This window comes from Leptinotarsa decemlineata, unplaced genomic scaffold (assembly GCF_025532065.1).
Source record: "Leptinotarsa decemlineata unplaced genomic scaffold, Ldec_3_MD MMD2_tig00026317_RagTag_RagTag, whole genome shotgun sequence".
Taxonomy (NCBI): Eukaryota; Metazoa; Arthropoda; class Insecta; order Coleoptera; family Chrysomelidae; genus Leptinotarsa; species Leptinotarsa decemlineata.
Genome location: NW_027412686.1, coordinates 2,273,795 through 2,294,415, shown reverse-complemented (window position 1 = coordinate 2,294,415; position 20,621 = coordinate 2,273,795). Strand labels below are relative to the sequence as shown.

Here is a 20,621-nt window from a genome sequence, read left to right as displayed (position 1 = left end):
AAGAAGACCAAATTGACAAGAAACAAACAAGCTCGCAAACACATATGTTTTTCTATGGCAAATATTTGTGAAATTTTCCAAATTTGGCACTATACTTTTCATTGCTTGATTTCTTCTTTCCGTGATATTATGAAAAACGAAAGCTAACCGACGATATAATTCAGAACACGATTCAAAAAAAGAGTTATTTTGGTGAAGTAGACGGTTTTTACTCTGTGAACGCATTTCAAATAGGTGAATATAGTTCCGCAGTATTGGATCGTGAAAAAAAAGGTGTCACTTTACTAGTTTTCATAATCAGAAATTAGTCAATGAATTATTCTATTTTTGAACATCGACATTTGAGTGGCAATGTCTCCGAAAGAAGACTGGAGCGCCAAGATTGACTTCAAATTCGTGATTAAAAGTCTAATTATAATTTTTAAACTAGCGCGACACTGACAAAAATTCACCTTACTATAAAACCCCGAAAACCTTTCCCGAAAATCAAAAAAACAATTCAGTTTTCCCACCTGTCCTAAGTTTCAGTCCCTCTACGAACCCCAACATGTGCGATTCGCTGCTAGTAATCCAGATATTCAGCCTGAAAACCGATCAGTTTCACGCGAGAAAAACCCTAGAAATCACTCGGGTCCTCATTACGAGTACACTCTGTCGGCACACGAAAAAAGTAGTAGGCGAAGAAGCCGCACACAGTCACACATACACAGAAGCTACGACACAACGCACGAGACACGTCCACTGAAAATGACCGATTCTGATTCTTGTGTGCACGGCAAACCGCGATGTGCATGCATCTCGCCTGGCCATCCGAGAGAGGTCTCGAGGCGGTGTTGCCGAACCATCGACGATGCGATTGATAAAATCGGCTGGAGGCTGGGGACTGACTGCCAGTGGCTGCTATTTGCGAACGGTGTCCGAAGTCATCTAATTTTTTAGTTTGTCTTTCTTTGATCTCCCATAATCAGTTAATCAGGACGTCGAAGATGTAGAGAAAAAAATTTTTGCACAAAGTATTTGCAAAACTGAAAACCTCCTTTTTCAGAGAGATCCATAGTAAAACGTCAATTATTTTTATAGACTAAACGGTTTCCGAAGAATGCAACTAACTGTTAAATCGATTTCAAATGAAAACCTATCGAATCAATCTAAATGTTGAAGATGAATTCAGACGAAACAATTTGAAGTTTTTACCATTTGACGAATATCGAGTCTTTGCTTCTCAAAAGATTTAGATAGGAATAGTACACCTTGTGAATTGTGATGAAGTACATATAAATTATTTCATAACTCTCTGAATTTCATATTTCATATTTGCTAATTTCTTCGCTCTTTTTTAGATTTCATTTTTACCTTTCCGACTCCTCTGAATTATTCGAATGATTTAGTGAAATTTAATACATACCTTCAATCCATTAAGTCGAGGAATCCAAGAGTTTTCGAGTCAGCGGAAACTCATGATAACCCATTAGTCAGGGAAGCTGTAGATTACACTATATACAACCCCCCCTTTTCAGAAGGCCCCGTCGCTCGGTTGAATGAAGGCCCCACGACGTCTGTTAAAATGAACATATGTACATATAACTCTAAGATTGTAGATAATTTCGTTGGTCAATTAAAATCCACGATGAAGTGCACACATTATGGAGACTCATCTGTAACCTTCGATACTTTTTGAGATTTGTCACTCCCCATACCACAAAGAACTGGCCAATTGAATTTATCACAGTGCTTGGATTTCTTCACAAGAGAGGAAACTTTGGATGGACATAAAAAACCGACGTGTTCAAGTTGCAAGGCAAGTTTAATATTGCCATCGAATTTCCTCTAGAACAATTATGCAGCAGAAAATGTGACTCCTTGTCGTTATAATCTATATGCACTTTTGAATCACAGTGGATCTACCTACAGCGGACATTATACAGCATTCTGCAGACAGCCTTATACTGGCACGTGGCACGAATACAATGATTCACACGTGTCACCAATTTCACCAAAATCGCTTGTGATTGGAGATGCATGCATCCTCTTTTATGAAAAGGAGGAAACAAGTTCGCACCTTTGAGCGTTTGGAAATGTTATTTTTGTACTGTTGTTTTTAATGTTATAACGAATTAGTTATGTAAGATTTATGTTATATTATATTTCAAATGAAATTAAAATCCGAAAACTTTCACAATAATTCTCAAAAACGTAATTCATTAATTGAGTATAGCTTAGTCACTTTTTATTCAACTGGTATTAGCATTAAAGAATATTCCTGGGTGAATTTGATTTTTATATCTCTACTTTGACCTAGCCAGAAAGTTTAGGAAAAATAAACTTATTTTTCACATAAAACCGATGTGATGATTCACAAACGAGGAAATATAACATAATTTGTAATTGACAAATAATAATTCAAAAAAAAACAATGATTTATTCCAAATGAAATAGATTTATGAATATTGAAAATTTCATCAGTCTTTGTAAAGTTTCTTTGACATATTCATTCCATAGTACTCGTACAATGCTTTGATTTATTCCAAATGAAATATATTTATAAATATTGGAAATCTCATCACTCTTTGTAAAGCTTCTTTGACATATTCATTTCATAGTACTTGTACAATGCTTTGATTTATTCCAAATGAAATATATTTATAAATATTGAAAATCCCATCAGCCTATGGAATAACAATAATTACGGAATTACAATAATTTTCAGCCTTGATTTAAAAATATGAACATTAGAGGATGATTTTATATGATCAGGGCCGTAGCGAAAAGAAATACCAGGGGGGGGAGGAAATCCAAATTTTCCCAACCCCATCAGCAAAATTTCTTTCGAAGAAATGAAAGCCGAGGGATTAGTTACTACTATAATATATTAATTTTCTTACTTAGCTATCCAAAGATTGACTGAATGCTTATGGCCGTTAGTGTATGCACAAACAAAAATAACTTTTGGTAATTATAAAAATAATAATGAAAATTATTCTACTTTGGACCAAGGTCCTTGGTCTTTCACCATATCCACCATGTATAGGAATATTCAATACAAATGAAAGGAAACAACACTTAAATAATATTGTGCTTATTGTTTTCTACTATTATATTTTTCATTTTCACGGCCCGAAATTTCCCAACTTTTCCAAGTCGAAAAAAAGCGAAAAGTTGGAAATTTTGTAAAATTGTCACTTTAAAGTTTGTGGACTGTTCAGGACTGTTCTCTTACTTGGGAGAAATTAAACTTTTTTGTAGTTTTCGAACTACTCAGAATTTCAAAGTATGGGATCTCCAAATTATACATGTTGGGAAATCCCAACCTTCTACCGGTTTTTTCCCTTTTTTTATTACCTCTCCCTTTCTTTTCTCTCATTTTTATTTTTTAAATTTTTATTAATTTTTTTAGTATTCTTTTTTCTATCTTCACGGCCCAAAATTTCCCAACTTCCTCTCAACTTTTTCCCAAGTCGAAAAAGCAGGGGGGAGGGTACCCCCCATGGCGACGGCCTTGTATATGGTCATCAAGAATATTATAGAGCTTACAACGAATACAATAAAAATTTCTTTGGTACAGAGATGTGCAATGAAAGGCTGCATGAGATTTCTATGACGGGTGTTATAGCAATGATTGTTATCTATTGCAAACTTATTTGTATTCTTATAGATATAAGTGCAAGCTTCCAGTATATATAAACTGTAAACTGTTGATACACCAAGAGTTATAAAGTAATGACAACTGGTTCTCATACCAATACTTTCCACAATTCGAATTGCGTAGTTTTGAAGAATGAAGATCCGATTCATACCGGCACTGTTACCCTAATTCAGTATACCATACTTCATGTGGGAGTGGCAATGTGCAAAGTACATATACGTATATATAGTTGTTAAGCAGGGCTTTCTCTGCCAGCTCGTATCTGAGAGTGTATAACTGCCACGCACGATCTACACATTTTTTAGAGTTCATTTTGAAATTAATTGTCTCTTTCCTTTGTTTGGAAGTTTACCACAATTTTTTGTATAAAGATGAAGAAGTGGTAGGAAGCCAAAAATATTCTCCCAGAAACGAATCTCTCTTAAAGCAATATACCTCTTTTTCCTTTAGTATAACCACCAAATACTTACCCAAAGCATTTTTTTTTCAAAAACTACACCTCAACGATTTGATCTCCACATACTTTATTTGAAAAATATATCACAACATGTTTTAGCTAAGACATTAGCTTTTTCAAGTGATTTGTACCTCAAATTATCCTTACATTACTATTTATATACTACAGGTAACCATGATTGAGACTAACTCTAAGAAATTACCTGAACCTTCACATAACGTACCTGATCAATTATCATTACCTAAAGCATATTGCCTCACATCTACATCAATAATTCTTTCTCGGTTTTTAAGGAAACAAGTTCAATAATGGTGATCTATTCAAATCTAGTTGGTCATTAGAATGTTTGAATTTTTAGGTTTATTAATTTCCATTGCTTCCAAATGATTCAGTTTCAAACCCTAATTTTCTATGTGCAAAATTTCGAACTCTTCATTAAAGATGTGATTTTCTTCTAGAAGATGATTTGAATATGTTGAATTTGTTTTCTTATTTACATAGCTCGTATGATGTTCCTGGATTCGATCCCTAAATGTCCTGCCAGTTTGACCAATACATACCTTAGGGCACGTTCCACACTTTAATTTATATACTCCTGCTTTCTCTAATTTGTATGTTTTGTCTTTATTATTTTTAACTAGTTTTCCCAACGTATTACTTGTTCTATTTGCAATTGTAATATCTCGATTCCTCAAAAATGAAGCCACTTTTTCCGTTGGTTGTCCAAAATACGTTAAAGCTATATAATTTTGATTACCTACCTTATCAATGGGAAAAACGTCTCGAATCGCTTTTGTGTAGACTTTCTTGGCAAATATTTTGTTTATTAATTCGGCTTTAAACCCATTGTTTACCGCAATTTGCTTGATGATATTAAGTTCTTTATCGAAATTATCTATTCAAAGAGGAACATTGTCTAATCTGTGATTCATGCTATTATAAGCTGCTACTTTGTATTACTATTGATTTTCATCAAGTAACGGCCAAATCAATCAGAAAATCAAAGCATTTTTGTTTGCATTCTATATATACATTTTGGTTTCGAGTTTTAGTCAATTTCGTAAGAAAACAAATTTCCGTTTTCAGTTTTTCCTTATATCCAAAAACACCCAACAATTTTGATGAAATTTCAAGTTGATTTTTTGGCTCGAAAATTTTTGTGCAGTAAACATCCTAATGACAGAATCTTTCCTTTCTTGATGGGGAACATTTGGTCCAGATCAAGTTTGTGTTCCGTCTGAGAACTGTAGAAGTTTACTCTCAAAAGTAATGGTATAAAGAATTTTTCTGGCTATATTTTAATTAACTTCGCGGTAATCGTTTGGTACTCGAATCAAGGCCATCGCCATTGGAGGGGGATGGGGGGAGCCTCCCCCCTGCTTTTTCGACTTGGGAAAAAGTTGGTAAATTTTGGGCCGTGAAGATAGAAAAAAATAATAGTGAAGAAAAGAATGATAATTAAAAAATTAAAAATGAGAGAAAGGAAAGGGAGAGGTAATAAGAAAAGGGAAAGAAGCAGGAAAAAGTTGGGATTTCCCAACATGCATAACTTGGAGATCCCATACTTTAAAAATCTTATTTGTTTGAAAACTTCAAAAAAGTTCAATTTCTCCCAAGTAAGAAAACAGTCCACAAATTTAGAAGTGACAATTTTACAAAGTTCCCAGCTTTTCGCTGTTTTTTCGACTTGGAAAAGTTGGGAAATTTTGGGCCGTGAAGATAGAAAAAATAATAGTAGAAAACAATAAGCACAATATTATTCAAGTGTTGTTTCCTTTCATTTGTATTGAATATTCATATACGTGGTGGATATGGTGGAAGAACAAGGACCTTGGTCCAAAGTAGAATAATTCCCATTATTATTTTTATAATTACCTAAATTTATTTTTGTTTGTGCATACCCTAACGGGCATAAGCATTTAGCCAATCTTTGGATAGCTGGGTAAGATCATTAATATATTATAGTAGTAACTAATTAATCCCTAGGCTTTCATTTTTTCGAAAGTTAGGAAATTTTTCCCTCCTTGATTTTTCTTTTCGCTACGGCCCTGACTCGAATGAATCTGAAAAAGTTCTATTGCTTATTTGGCGAACGGCAGCATATTATAAAATGGTGAATGCGCGCACACATTAAAATACTGACAATATTTTCTCATACCTACCAAGAACTTAGTATTTCGTAGGTGAAATAATTTTTTGAATTATTTGAGTAGTTTTGGAGTTTATCCCTTACAAGCAAGCAAACAACATACAAAAATTCAAATATATCTTTAAAGTATTAGTTTTAATACAGATTTACATCAGAATTCGTTTTTGGGTTTTGGAAATAAGTGATGTAATTATTAGTCAATTACTTCATTGATGATAATTTAAAAAACCTGAAAATACGCCTTATTCAATCGACAACTTTCGGAAGCTACTAAAAACCACTTCTACTAGTATTTCATTATTCAAGAATTCTTCTAGAAAAAGTTGAGCAATATTCGGAACGTCCCAGAAGAAATGTAAGTGATAAAAATCACTTTTCACTGTATTGATTATTTAGGTGAATTCTAGCATTCGTACATCTCATTGTCGATACACTATTTTGAATTATAATTCTGCAATTATTGTACAACAGTAATAAAAATAAAACCAAAGTTATGAAGTTGATGAATTGGCTAGGTATGCATGCCCTTAATAACATTATAATTTTGTAGATATCATTATTTGTATAACGATAACAATGAAGTATTTATTATTATAGAGGACATTCAACGAGGTTGTTAACCCATCAGATGATTATCTCACTGAGGTAGGTTTTGTTCCATTTCACTGATTGATTATATTATTGTTGACTGATTAAGGATATGAAACATCTTATAGTCAGTTTTGTTATTTATTTTAGAACTCATGACAGAAATTTTGTTCATAAACTGACAAAAACTAATTTAAACAAAAACCTTTTAACTAGGGCCTGCTTTCATTTTTGAAATTCACCACTTCTAAAAATCTTATGTTACAATTTTGGGTTGATTTCATAAAATCAGATAGCACTTCATTAAAATTTTTGTAAAACACTTTTCAACTCCGATATCTGACAATTTGAATTTTTTAGAAGGCGGAACATCAAACAGCCATTCCCAATTTGAGGTTGAAAATGTATAAACTTTCAGTTTATACATTTTGAAAACAACTATTAATGTAGTACCAAAGAATTGAAACCGTAGGAACTTATCAATAAACATGTGAATTATGTAAACTGTCAAACGGTCTGATAAAAACATTATCAACGACTCACATTTGTTCAGTTGTCTCTCTTACATACAAGCTATCATCCAAATAATAACTCTCTCTGAATGAATGTAAACATTATAGTTTGTCTTCTTTTCACTCTAGAAGAAAAAGATGCTATAAGGTTAGAAGTATGGGTTTAATCGTGTATTTTGTTGATGAGGCATGTGCATTCTTTCATCATCCCAACTGTATCTCCCATTGACAATAAAAAATAAGAACTTATTTTTTTAAAACAAATGCTTCATTAGTTAAGATGAGATTAGCAAGTTTTTTTGAAACTTCTCAGGATTCGAAATGAATAGTAGAATATTTGTGAAGTATTGTTGATGATAATATCTGGAGTTATATCGTCAATAAGATATATGCAGATTCGATAGGCTTTGTTTCGAGATTTGAAAGTATGTATATTGTTTGTTATTGAACAAACTGATTTTTATCAGCAAAACACTGAAGATACTACATTTTTTGCCTATTTATATGATTACATGGAATTCACTTCTGTAGAAAATGATCCATTTCATCTCGTCGATTAGAGTTATCGACAACATAAAAGACTTCTAAACTGGATTGAACAAATTTAATTGTGAAGTTATTTTTGAAGGAATGCAACATATATGTCCTAAGTACTTAAAGTCGTTTTATAAACAGTGCTGAATGACAAAGAATGTCATTCCATAGAGGGAAGTAGATGAGATTCATTTACTGAATGATTTCAAGTAAATTCGTGAAGTTTATGAATTTAAATATACTAATATTAAGGTCATTGAAAGTGACAATTCGAGAGTAATGTAATGAATAAATAAAAGAATTACATTTTTACTGAATTGAAGTCATGGTTAAAAATTCGATATAAATTAATAGGAGTTAAAGAAGACAGTAAAAACTGAAACATGAAAGTTGGTGAAAGGAGTCAATATACTCGTAAAAGATAGTGTGACAATTTTTCAGTTTATAAGTTATAAAAGCCTTCAAATAACAAGTCTTTAACCAAATTCTGAAAATTTTAGCTCAACTGTTATTAACAACAGCTTTAGGAATATGAAGCCAAAAAACAATTTTTGAAAATAAAAAAAAAAAAGAATTACCATATTGAAAAATGGAGGTTGCAAAATAAATCAGGCAAACAGTAGATCTTTCAGTGAATTCAATTTCGACATATCAATTAGAGAGTGTTCATTTGAAGCTATTTCTTCGGATGTTTTCCAGTGAATGACATTCGAATCTAACTCATGGCGAGAGCCCTGTATCATTTGGATGGTCATTATTGATTTTCAAGTTACTAATGGTATTATTATTGTTCTATCAAACCATAAAAAGACTAGAAGCGTTGTAAACCCTAATATGAGCGCTCATAAATAACCTTATCCATCCAGACCGGAATGCACAGCTCTGAAATCGTGGCTGCGGACCATCATTTGGAAAATTCTCCTCTATAGCAGAAGCAGAGACAAGGGTAACCTCCAAAGGCAACAGGAAAAGTAATTATTTTCTACCTTGTGAAATTTAATGGGCGAATTATTTACCCAGTTTATTTTCAAGTTTATCACTGACATCGATTTTCTCATCAATAATATAATTAAGTAGTACAAATCAATACGAACATCAAATTCATACACATTTCAGATAACACACTGCTCAAAGAAATGAGTTTAATCTGGACTCCAGAGCATGCGACATAAAAAATATTGAAGCACAAGGCATAGAACGAAACAAATCCAGCAGCATTATTCTGCTTAGTTTGCAACCATGTTAGAAGTAGTTATTTGGACTACATGAAATCGTTAGCATACGATGTACAGGAGCTGTACATCGTATGCTGTTTTTCTGCTGCAAATGATCTACAAAAATTTTTTAAATTTCAGACATTCATATAACGTGTTGAATGCTCAAGATCGCTGCCGAGGACGTTTCAATAAAAAACTAACTGGAAATCTTAGCCTGCATCTGAAAGAAAGCCTAAAATTGTGCAGGTTGATATATTTCTCAGCTGATGAACATTTATTAATTTCACGTTTACTCAAAAGCCGCTCCGTACTTCGGAACTGCGAAACGCCAATAGATGAAAGCTATAAATAAAGCAACCGTCTAAAATAAACTACCTGTACCGTACAAATCCGTCAACCTCTAACAAATCAACAACCGTCTGCGGTCAATATTCCGCGAAGGAACATCTCGAGCTCCAAAGGAATTTCCGGTGACTCGGCAACTCCGCCATATGCAACAATGGGTCAGCGGATGGCATGCTGTATAGAAGCTTGGCTGAAAAAAGTCTTGTCGACCTCAACACACGGCAACGAGAACCAAGAAAGCTGCACGGGATGCACGCATAACACCGGTTTGTTATTTCTTTGTAGTATGTAGTACAGTCAAAATATGCGAAAAAAGCGGTAAACTTATAATAAATCGCAATGATGTGCTAATTAATACCGGTCTTAATTACAGTGTTGAAAATGAAATGTCATGAGTCTCAGGCGATGCTAAGAGTGTTAAACAGTTTAAAGAAAGTCAGATATCAAAAACATCGTTTTTTTTGGATATTTCTGGCCGACACTGTTATTGTAAAAATAGGTCAATTGAAAGGTGTAGATCAAAGAATTGTCTACAAAATTGTACTTATATTTTTCATCCTACGAATCACAATTCCTGAGATATCGCCATTTCAAACATTGAAAATGCTAATATGCACTCTCACGGAGCTCAAAAGTTCTATATAATCACGAAAAAATGAGCGAAACCAACATTATAGATCTATAACCTTAACTCCAACTTAACTGCCTCGTATAACCTTGAGTTAAGCAGAACAGAAAAATAATGAAGCTGCAGAACATGTCGCCGGAATAGAAAAAATTTATTCATCCTCATGTCTCGTTTATAACCAATGTATGATATTCAGTTCATTAACATTTATATCGTTAATTTATATGGTAAAGTTCAAGTGTGGCTGGGCAATCAATCAATTGGACACAGAATAAATACTGATGTTGCAAATTGACTGACAAATTACCTGATATAAAATGCGAAAGTTGGATTACCATAGAGCTGGTGCGGATATGTGAACATATTAAATAAACACGCCTTTTTCAACTTTTAAAATAACTATATCTCAGAAATAGTATTTCGTAAAAAGTGAAAGATAGAACTGAAAGATCTAGCGAAAAGTAAATCCAAAACAAGCACTGTCCCTGAACACCAGAACTGCAACCCTATTCTCGACGCGCATTTCGCTCGCCAAGTTGGGGTCTTCAGGAGAGAAGCCCAGTGAAGGTTTTGATTTTCTACTTCTCCATCTTCATACTTTTCCTATTCAGTTTGTACAGAAAAAGTGTTTTATATAATTCAATGTTCACATAAAAGTAGTTCTTTGGAAAATGTTTTTCTTTCGTGTAATTAAACATTTATATGAAAGTAGTTGTTTCGAGAGGTCTTTTCTTTCAGTTTGTGTCTGAAAGTCACTTTTTTGCATAAAATACACATCTTTGTATAGAGTTTATTTTGAAACTAATTGATTTCTTCCTTCCTTTGGAAGATTCACAATTTTTTGTATGAAGATTGAGAAATGAAAAGCAAAAACCTTTCCTTCCCGGAAATGAATCTCTCCTGAAAATACACCCCCTATAGTTCAAATGAAGTAGTGTTCTGGTCGTGAGAAAAAAGAATACAAATGCATGATCTACATATTTCTGACCTTTATTTACGATAATATTAAGCGGTAACGGGAAAAATGCGTTTTACCAGTGAGGACTTTTGATAATATTTTGATAACAGTGAATTTGAGAAATTTTCCAATTTTCAGCTCTATGCGAATAATTGTAGGCGCCTCTTTTTTTGATTGTTTTGACTGGATTATACCGGCTATATATAGAACCGTGAATCCGCGAGATGTTCGGTGGTTGTTTCGGGCTGCGTGGTTGGCCATATGGCGGCTATTACACGCTCCTTATCTAATGATTACCGCAACTAATGTATTATTCAAGGACGCCACAAAAAACGACCTCGTTATGAGAGGTGGTGGTCAATTAGTAGAAGACGAAGGGGGCTGAGTCGAGTTAATCTAGCAGAAGATGTAAACAGGTTACTTTCAATAGGAGTATTCCTTTTTGAGACTGATTATGAACCAGAAAATGTCTTTCTTCGGTAATTTGAATATAGAAATTCTCACCCAGAGAAAAAAATTGTGTATGCTCGTGAGTCAATATATTTTTGTCTATTTTCATCAGAACATGAAAAACTGTGAAGGAAAATTTTATACAGTTATATAGAAAAATTAGACAAACTTCCCTTTCATCACGTTAAGTTACTACCACACTTCATAGGTTTTTCTCTAGGAAAAAAAGTGCTATTTATCGGTTATTCGTATCTAATATTTTTGTTAAAAAACTAATGAATACAGTTTATTGTATGCTTTTCACTATAAAGGGTTTTACAAAAACCGCGACACGTGTTTCGCTATACAAGAGCTTCCTCAAGCAGTTTATGCTTGAGGGAGCTATTGTTTTTGTGAAATCCTTTACAGTGAAAATCATACAATAAACTGTATTCAGAATGAAATACAATCATATTCACAATTTTTATATATTCGTAATTTACCTTTCTCTGAAAAGCAGTATAAATGAATACGACAATTTATTGATGAATATTACATTCTCTCACGATATAACTTTCTGTGATGAAATAGAAGTTTGAGCTTTCCTCCACAAAAATGAATTTTGTTCAATATTTTTTCTGGGTTTTTAAAATTTGAACCTTACACAAATATTGAGGTATCAAATCTATATACTAATAAAATATGTTGGTGAATCCCATTTTTGCCCGCGATATCCAAACATTTCAAGGCTACAAAGTATTGCTCCTGAACTAACCAGCAGAAATCACACGAATCAAAAATGAAAAATATCGAGGAGAGATACATACGTATTAGTAAATATTTCAAAATAAATTACGAAATATCATTCTCCCCCCAAAATATCTACACAGTAGGCTCTGATGAACGTATGTCGGAAAATAAATACCTTCCCGACTAATACCACGCTGTTTATTGAATTATATCCGACAGACATTTATGCAAGATACCTCACAGAGACTAGTCTCGCAGATGTTTCTTGTTCGTCCAGCAGCAGGATCATGCTGAAATTATTCAAGTAGATCACTTGCAGACCGCGATTTCGAGATATTACCTCTCGTCAGTACAGGAAAGATCCTACCCAGACAGCAAAGTGCCTGAAACTTGATTAGTTTCAACAGGGCTCCGAAACATATATATGAAACCTTCATCTAGAGAATGATTGTTAAGTAGTAACAAATCCATATCGTGAACAAAGCCCCAATCGAAGAAGAAACATCCCATGTAGCAAAAATCAAAAATGAAAACTATCGAGGACAGATACATAAGTATAATGAATATTTTGTAGGTTCCAGTAAATCTGGTACCTCTGTGAAGCATCTTGCATAAATGTTGTCGAATATAAGTCAATATCCAGCGTGGTATTAGCGTGGTATTAACCTACTGTGCAGGTATTTTGGGAGAGAATAATATTTCGATATTCATTTCGAAATATCAATTTTTTTATTACACTAAGAATCAAAAATATCCCTACCAGGTCACATTTTCATATCTCAAACACTAAGGAGGTTAAAATGACCACCAATATGTCTTGGCACAATCATGCCGCAGAAATTGCAAATGCTGCTTCTCAAAAGCTAGGAACACTGTTCCGAACCAGAAAACTGTACACACCTTAGCAACTTTTGATGCTTTATGAAGCTCAGTTTAGACCTTCTTTGGAGAATTGTTCTTATGTATGTATACCACGAAGCTGCTGGATTCCATCCAGAAAAGAGTCATTCGCCTGATTGGAGACGCGAACATCACTTTAACCTTGGTAGTCTGGAACATCGAAAAAAGGTTGGGGATTTGTCTCTCTTCTATAGATACTTTCACGGGAAGTGTTCAAGTGACTTGGCACATTCGATTCCACCAAGAGGTTTGAGGTTCAACTCAGTACACCTCGAAATTCACTATTCAAGAACTCTTTCGTCTGGAGAACTGTGTTTATGTGGAATAAACTTAATGAGAACGTTTTTCCAAATGGATTTAATCTCCAGCGTTTCAAATTCAATATGAATCGGTACTGTCGCACAGGCACTGCTCTGAGACGACTTAAGGATTTTCCTGAAGTGCTTGTGTTTTGTCCTTGAGAAGGCTCGCCTAAAACAAACTGTCTTGATATCAGCGCGATCCAACGTACTAAAAATCATGTAACATAATTTTTTAGGCAGTGCTCATCACGATGGAAATGTTAACCGGTACGAGTTATCATCAAGAAGATTCTGGATTATTATTCATCTGGAAACTACTGGATGAACGAGAAACCTTGCATAAATGTCTGTTGGATATAATTCAATGTCCATAGTGGTATTAGCCGGAAAAGTAGTTGTTTTCCGCCATATATTTACGAAATCTGATTGTGTAGGTACGTCAAGAGATTTGATTGTTTCTTAATTTCATTCCGGAATATTTATTTTCTTATATGATGCAGTCTTTAAACTTGATTTGATTTCTGTTAGAGTATTGATAACAACATGGGGTGTTTCTTTCCCGGTTGCGACTTGGTTCACGAGGTGAGCTGTTATTAGTTAACAATCTTTTTCTTAGATGCCAATCCACATGAGATCCAAGAGCTCGTAATTCATCCAGAAAAAGTCACTGTTTGGTGAGGATTTTAGGCTGGCGCCGTCATCGGTCCATATTTTTTTTGAAAACGACGTTGGCAGGCCATTACTGTCAACGACGTGCAGAATAGGTTGATGATTCCCAACTTCTTTTGGATTGAATTGGATAATCTGGATACCAACGACATGTGATTTCAATGGACGAGGCTACGTGCCATACAGCTCATTGGATATTCTGCTTGAGCGAATTCAGGGCTTGGTCATCTCACGTGGAGGTGATGTGAATTGGCCACCGAAATCATGTGATTCCATCCGTTAGACTATTTTATGGGGTCGGAAGTGTATGCGAATAAGCCAAAAAATACAGCGGTCTTCAAAGCCAATACAATCGGTCAAATTCAGCCTGATTTTTGAGCCAGAGTAATGGAACCCCGAGAATTCGCAGTGGACATTTGACCAATATTATATTCCACGCATCAATAGATCTTTCAAACGGATAAAAACTTTCGATATCTCACACACACTTTGTTTTATTTATATTAAAATATAGGAAACGCTTAATGAAAGACTCTATACATCTCAAATATTTCAAATACGAAAATATTCATGTACTTTGTCGACAAGACAACTGTTTCATAGAAGTAAAAGGTGTCACTTTCATGGCGAAGATATAACACTAATATTTGTGCATGACAAATAGTCGGCCGACTTTGAGGTACTGGTGAAAAAAAATAATAATCAGAGTTGAAAGGCGCCAAGGCAATGTTCAGTAAATAATAAAATGAAACGTATATCCATGATTTACAACTTTGCTTTTTCTCAAACCCGTTGAAAGCTTCGTGAAAGTTTTTTTCATGCAGAACTTGATATTTTTTATGAATACCCAACAGCAAAATTTGAGATATATTGATCAAAAACAAACAAATAAACATACAAACAAACAAACAAACGAACAAAGCAAGCTAAATCAAACCGTTTAAAAAGAAGTGTATGTCTTATAGAAGATTTCGCATTTTCTCCATGTTCCATTATTCATATTTGAATAATTCTTATAGAAATATATTGAACTTTTTATACAATCACTTTGGAGAAATTACAAAAAGTAACATTTTTCAACTTTTCACATTAGAGGAACTTCAAAAAGTAACAATTGTCAATACATTTTTTGAGGAATCTCGCCAAGAGCTATTTTAAAAGTTGTTAAGTGATCCCGAACTAAATTTTGGAAACTATGAATGAAATATTCAAAGATTAGAAGATACAGTGTATAAATATCCTATCAAAAACAAGTAACCGTTTTGAAACATTGTGTCACCCTCAGATATCCATGTGATTGATATTTATCAATCTCCCCCGTACACTTGTACTTTTGCTAGAGTTGTTCAATACTCGTAATTTGCCCCCTATCACACAACGCAATGAATACTATTCATACCCGATTAATAGTCACGGTATTAACACAAACTATTATGAATCAAGCTCTAATGACTCCACTCACATCGTCTGTAGATCTTAAATGTCGTTACAACCATTTTGGGGAGAAAATGACAAAGAACGTACATGACGATAATGCATTCTAACGATGGCCATTGTGTTCGGAGGAAGTCTGAACTCTCTTTATAACATGTATTACGCATATTCATAGTGTCGGGGGATAAGACTCATACATAAAATCATCGTTGTTGGGACAAGTTGGTTACGAAAGGTTGAATTACCGAGAAAAAGTTTTATTCGTTTAACTTCAAGGTTTCCACTCGAATGAAATGAGAATGGAAGGAATGAATGTCAACTTTCCACCGTATTTTACAATGAAACTGCATGTATTTCCTTTCAGGTTTTGTTTTCTCTCTCTACCGTCCTCTTGAGGAATGACTAATGTTTAGCATACGACGAACGTAAATAATGATAATTTGCGAACTCAGCCTATGTCCATCGACATAATGCGGGGCTAAGAGGGCTCCATTACAACATGCAGCATTTTTACGGTATTGACGAGACACCGTTGTTGCCATATGCTCCGGGGATATTGAATCCGTTGTGAGAAATAAGAAATGTCGACCTTACTGGAACTACTCAATCCCCACACACAGGCAGATACAGCAGATACAAGCAAAAATCTTGATGTAGTCCTTCTAGACCAGGGGTCTCCAAACTACGGCCCGCGGGCCAAATCCGGCCCGCCAGTGTCATCAATGAGGCCCGCGACAGCCAATGATTTACTGTCATCAATCTGGCCCGCGACAGCCAATGATTACCTAATTGTTGTTACTATTGCTGTGATAAGTTGAAGAAGAAAACACAGAATGATAATTACTCGGTTTTATTTACTTGCAAGGTAAAATTTAACGACAGAAATTATGGCAAAGAAAACTTAACTTGAGTATCTAAGTTTAAGCATATTAATAACTAACAAATAATTGAAATGAATCACAGTAAAACAAAAACACTAATGAGATTTATGTAATTGTGATTTTCCACTTTGTAGTTGTGGATCAATTTTACTTGTACCAATTATCAAAAGAGATTTAAGATGCTCATCGGTTAATTGAGATCTGTAAACATTCTTTGTGTACTTCATCTTGAAAAACGTTTTCTCACACAAGTAAGTAGTACCAAAAACAGAAAACAACCCACGAGCAAATTTATGCAAATTATCAAATTGTTCCAGTAGAAGACTCTTATAAAATTCCAACAAAGATGAATTTTGATATTTGTTCTTAAGCATATCACTGCACCATAAATCAATAATTTCCATTTCCGGGGTCAGTGTTTTAATATCAGAATCAAAAGGATTTTAAAAAAGCTTCATTTCATTCGCAATGACATCAAAATCTGAAAAACGAGTATCAAAATTCATCTTCAAGGCACTCAAAGTTTCGATTGCAAAATTGACGGGAAATTCAGTCTCTGTAGTGTGGCTGAATATTTCACATGTTTCAAAATGTGTGAAACATTTTTTACGCAATTGCGATTGAAATAGTATTATTTTCTGCCTGAAGGATTTGATATTGGTGTATAAATCAGGGAGAAGCTGATTTTCTCCTTGCATAGAAGGCTAACTTCCACATCAATTCACTATTTTCTAAATCGGCAAAAGGGCGCTGCTTCTCATTTAAACAAATTTCGATCTCTGCTCGAAGTTCAAAAAAGCGCTTAAGGACTTTTCCGCAACTAAGCAAGCGTACGGCAGTATGATATGGTAAATCATTTTCTCCAATCTGTTGAATAAACTCGCGGAATTGTCGGTGATTCAGCCCAGTGGATCTGATGAAGTTAACAACTGATATGACTGGTTTTAGAACTTCAGACATATCCAAATATTTTCACACAATGACTGTTGATGAATGATACAATGTAAGACTAATGGTTTTGAACCACCATCATTTTCTATAGCCTTTGACACAAGTGCAACCACTTCTTTATTTTTACCATACATATTTTTGCCTCCATCAGTTGTTATAGATTTCAAATTTCTCCATCAAAGGTTCTTTTTATTAATGGCATTTTCAATAGTGCGGCCATCATCGACCTAAAGTCAACCAACTACAGTTGGTTGGTACCTCGTCCACTAGATGGAGTGACATTTTGTTGTTCGCTCCAACTTAGGAAGAAAGAATTCCGATTTTCAATTATGGAATATCATTGACTTTAGGTCGATGATGGCCACTATCTTGCACTGATGAGTTGCTAATGAGCCCGAAATCGGTCTGCAAGTGTGCCCGTTCCAAAATTGAAGGTCGACTCTTTCAGTTGCATTACCAATTGCCTATACAGGAAATTTTTTGTGAAGATTCCTGCACCGACGCCTGTCAGATATAATCCAACGCCCTTCGTGGTATTAGCCAGGGGAGTCGTTGTTTTCTGATAGACGTCAGTCCATTCAACCTACTGTGTAGGTATATTCGGGACTGGCTTGAATGTTCAAAATTCATTTCCTTAGACATTAGCTAAAGCCATATTACCTCAATATCGATGACGATTCAATATGGATTATTCAGCAAATGAATGATTTTCCAATTACTTGACTGCAGATTTCATATGGAGATGTTAATTGACAAAACTAGGGTTCAATATTTAAGTTGAACTTCAGCAAAGATTTTGATATTAATCCGATTCATATAATATAATATTCATTCCCATACATGGAAACATATTACCGTTTTAATAAATTGAAAAAATGTTCGTCGAGGATATTAATGAGAAGAAATTAATTAGGTGATCATGCCCGAAACGACATAAATGCGTAATCAACTTTCATTTACTGCAGTGCAATAACTACATTCAATGAAGTAAATATGTCCTCGAACGATAAATCAGTCCTTTTTTATTTTCAGGGTTCTTGTCCAATTATATTTTGGCACAATACCGAATCAATAAATATATCCGTCGACACGCTCCATATGTTTTTTTAAATTCAATTTGTTGATACGCTCAAAAATGATACAGGTTGCAACAGCGATGTGTAGGCATACATTTCTATAAATTGTCTTCGAATGTGTCGGATATTTTCGAGAATCACTTTTATTACAAGTTCAAAACCGGCGCCACATCAAACATACCAATAAAAAAACGAATGCAGATTTCGTGACTAAAAGGGCAACTAGATTGCATAAATCAAGCGTTGAGGTGGGTCGATGAATATTTATCGAAACTGTAAACGAAGAAAGAAGGAAGAATCACCGTATGGAAGTTTCATTAGGCGGATTGAGTGGGAGTTGCCAAGCTTTAAGTCATACGATTCTAATGTCACTACAAACGTGCAATTTATTTTTACAAATCTTCAGGCAGGAAGTAGTTTCGAATGTCTCAAGTATATGCAGCAAAGTTTAATGAACTTCACGAATAAAAGAATTTGTAACGAAAGTTCAATGAGTTGCAGCCCAAAGAAGAAGTTGACAAGTATGGATAAATCAGATGACATCCTCTTATAGGTGTATGAAAGAATTTCCTAAATAAAAGATAAAGATCTGTATGAAGAAGAATGCTTCTGAATTACCTGTGAAAGGTGAGTTTTATTGATGTTTCCGGTAATAAATATATAACAAGCGCTTTCAAATTATCATTTATAGTTTTTGATGACTTTTATTGAATAATGGAATAGATGAATTGTGATGAATGGAATTGATTTTTACATATGAATATCATTTTGATAAATTCATCCCCTATATGGTATATAAAAATCCTCAGTGTTGGTGCAGTTTGTGAATGAATATATGAAAATTAAATAATATAGTCGAATAACCAACGATCGATAAAATAATCAGAAGACGTAGATTGAGACAGAGTTTTGAAATATTTTTCAGGACAAAAAATGAGTCATTGCGTTCGAATATATATATATATATATATATATATATATATATATATATATATATATATATATATATATATATATATATATGAAGTTGAGAATCTTAGCGACTGGAGAAATGTACAGTAAAATTGAATAATGGGGTCTATACTTACAGTAAAAATGGATGAAAAACAATGTTGAACATATAAAATCAAACAAATCAAAACAAATAAAAACAATTCATTGTTTTTTACTCAGTTTCACTGTAAGTATGAATTTTTGGTTTTCACAGAAAAAAATCGGACTGATATAATTGCCTAGGACTTAAGATTTCTGGGTAACTGAGTTGTATTAGGTGGCCGATTCCAAATTGGGAATTTATTTATCATTTCATTCAGATTGGGTGATCCCCCAATACAAATATATTCAATATTGATGATTTTGTGATGATGCCAATTGATTAATGAAACAAGAGGTTATCATAGTGGTAAATAATGATTCGAATAAAGTTAGTAATTTCTTATATTCCCACAAAATTCCACATCACTCTGATCTAAAAAGAATACGCACCATGAAAAGCATTTTGTTATCGTTTCCCAAGTAATTTGTATTCTAGATGCTGCATACTTCAAAATCAGTATTCACTCCACTATTACTTTATCCATTAATGGTAGAAGAATGTCATTGCATAGTAAAATTGTTCGAGATTGTTGTTTTATTATCATTTCGAAACTATTCTTGAATGAATGAATAGTATTCCAGGTATCAAAACTTGAGTTGAAAAAATCAATTGAGATTACGGTTATAATCATTAGACGGAACTAGTATTTTCTCGTAAACAAACTACTATGATCTCAGTTGAAGAAATGAAAAAGAATTCTTTAAAGTGCTTTTTTTCAGACGATAATATCGTCTGAAAAATAAAGTGAATTGAATTCTCTAAGAACGTATCATCTTTTCTACAAATAAACTACATTATTTTAAAAATGATGATGATGTTTTTTGACTGATAGTTTATTCCTATAGTAAAAAATACCAAAAATTCATAGGTTAGAAGTCAGGTTTTAATTTTTTTCAGAAATTCGCGCTGAAACCGTTTGAAATATTTTTTTCTCAATTCTTTTTACTTTCAATTGTCACAGTTTTTACAAGTAATACGAATTTCGATTGTGACATCATTGGGGAAACCTTTCACCACTTTACCTTCCACTTTGTTTTTGAAACTTTTCATTTCGTTTCAAATGACTGGAATATTTGGAATGAAGTAGCCGGATAAGTCAAAG

The 20,621-nt window shown here is 33.8% G+C and overlaps 1 protein-coding gene across 5 annotated transcripts in view; it reads right to left on the bottom strand.

Annotated features, from left to right (window-relative positions):
• Positions 1-20,621, bottom strand: part of ckn (CRK like proto-oncogene, adaptor protein) — a 378,299-nt gene that overhangs the window by 168,402 nt on the left and 189,276 nt on the right. The window contains exon 1 of one of the 5 annotated variants that reach the window (XM_023156646.2): positions 513-754. The exons of 3 other annotated variants lie outside the window; for them this stretch is intronic. In XM_023156646.2, coding sequence (XP_023012414.1) covers positions 513-549 — 37 coding nt within the window. In that variant the 5' untranslated portion in view covers positions 550-754. Of the gene's footprint in view, positions 1-512; positions 755-20,621 lie in introns of those variants that run through there. One more of the 5 variants, XM_023156648.2, reaches the window with a different exon arrangement.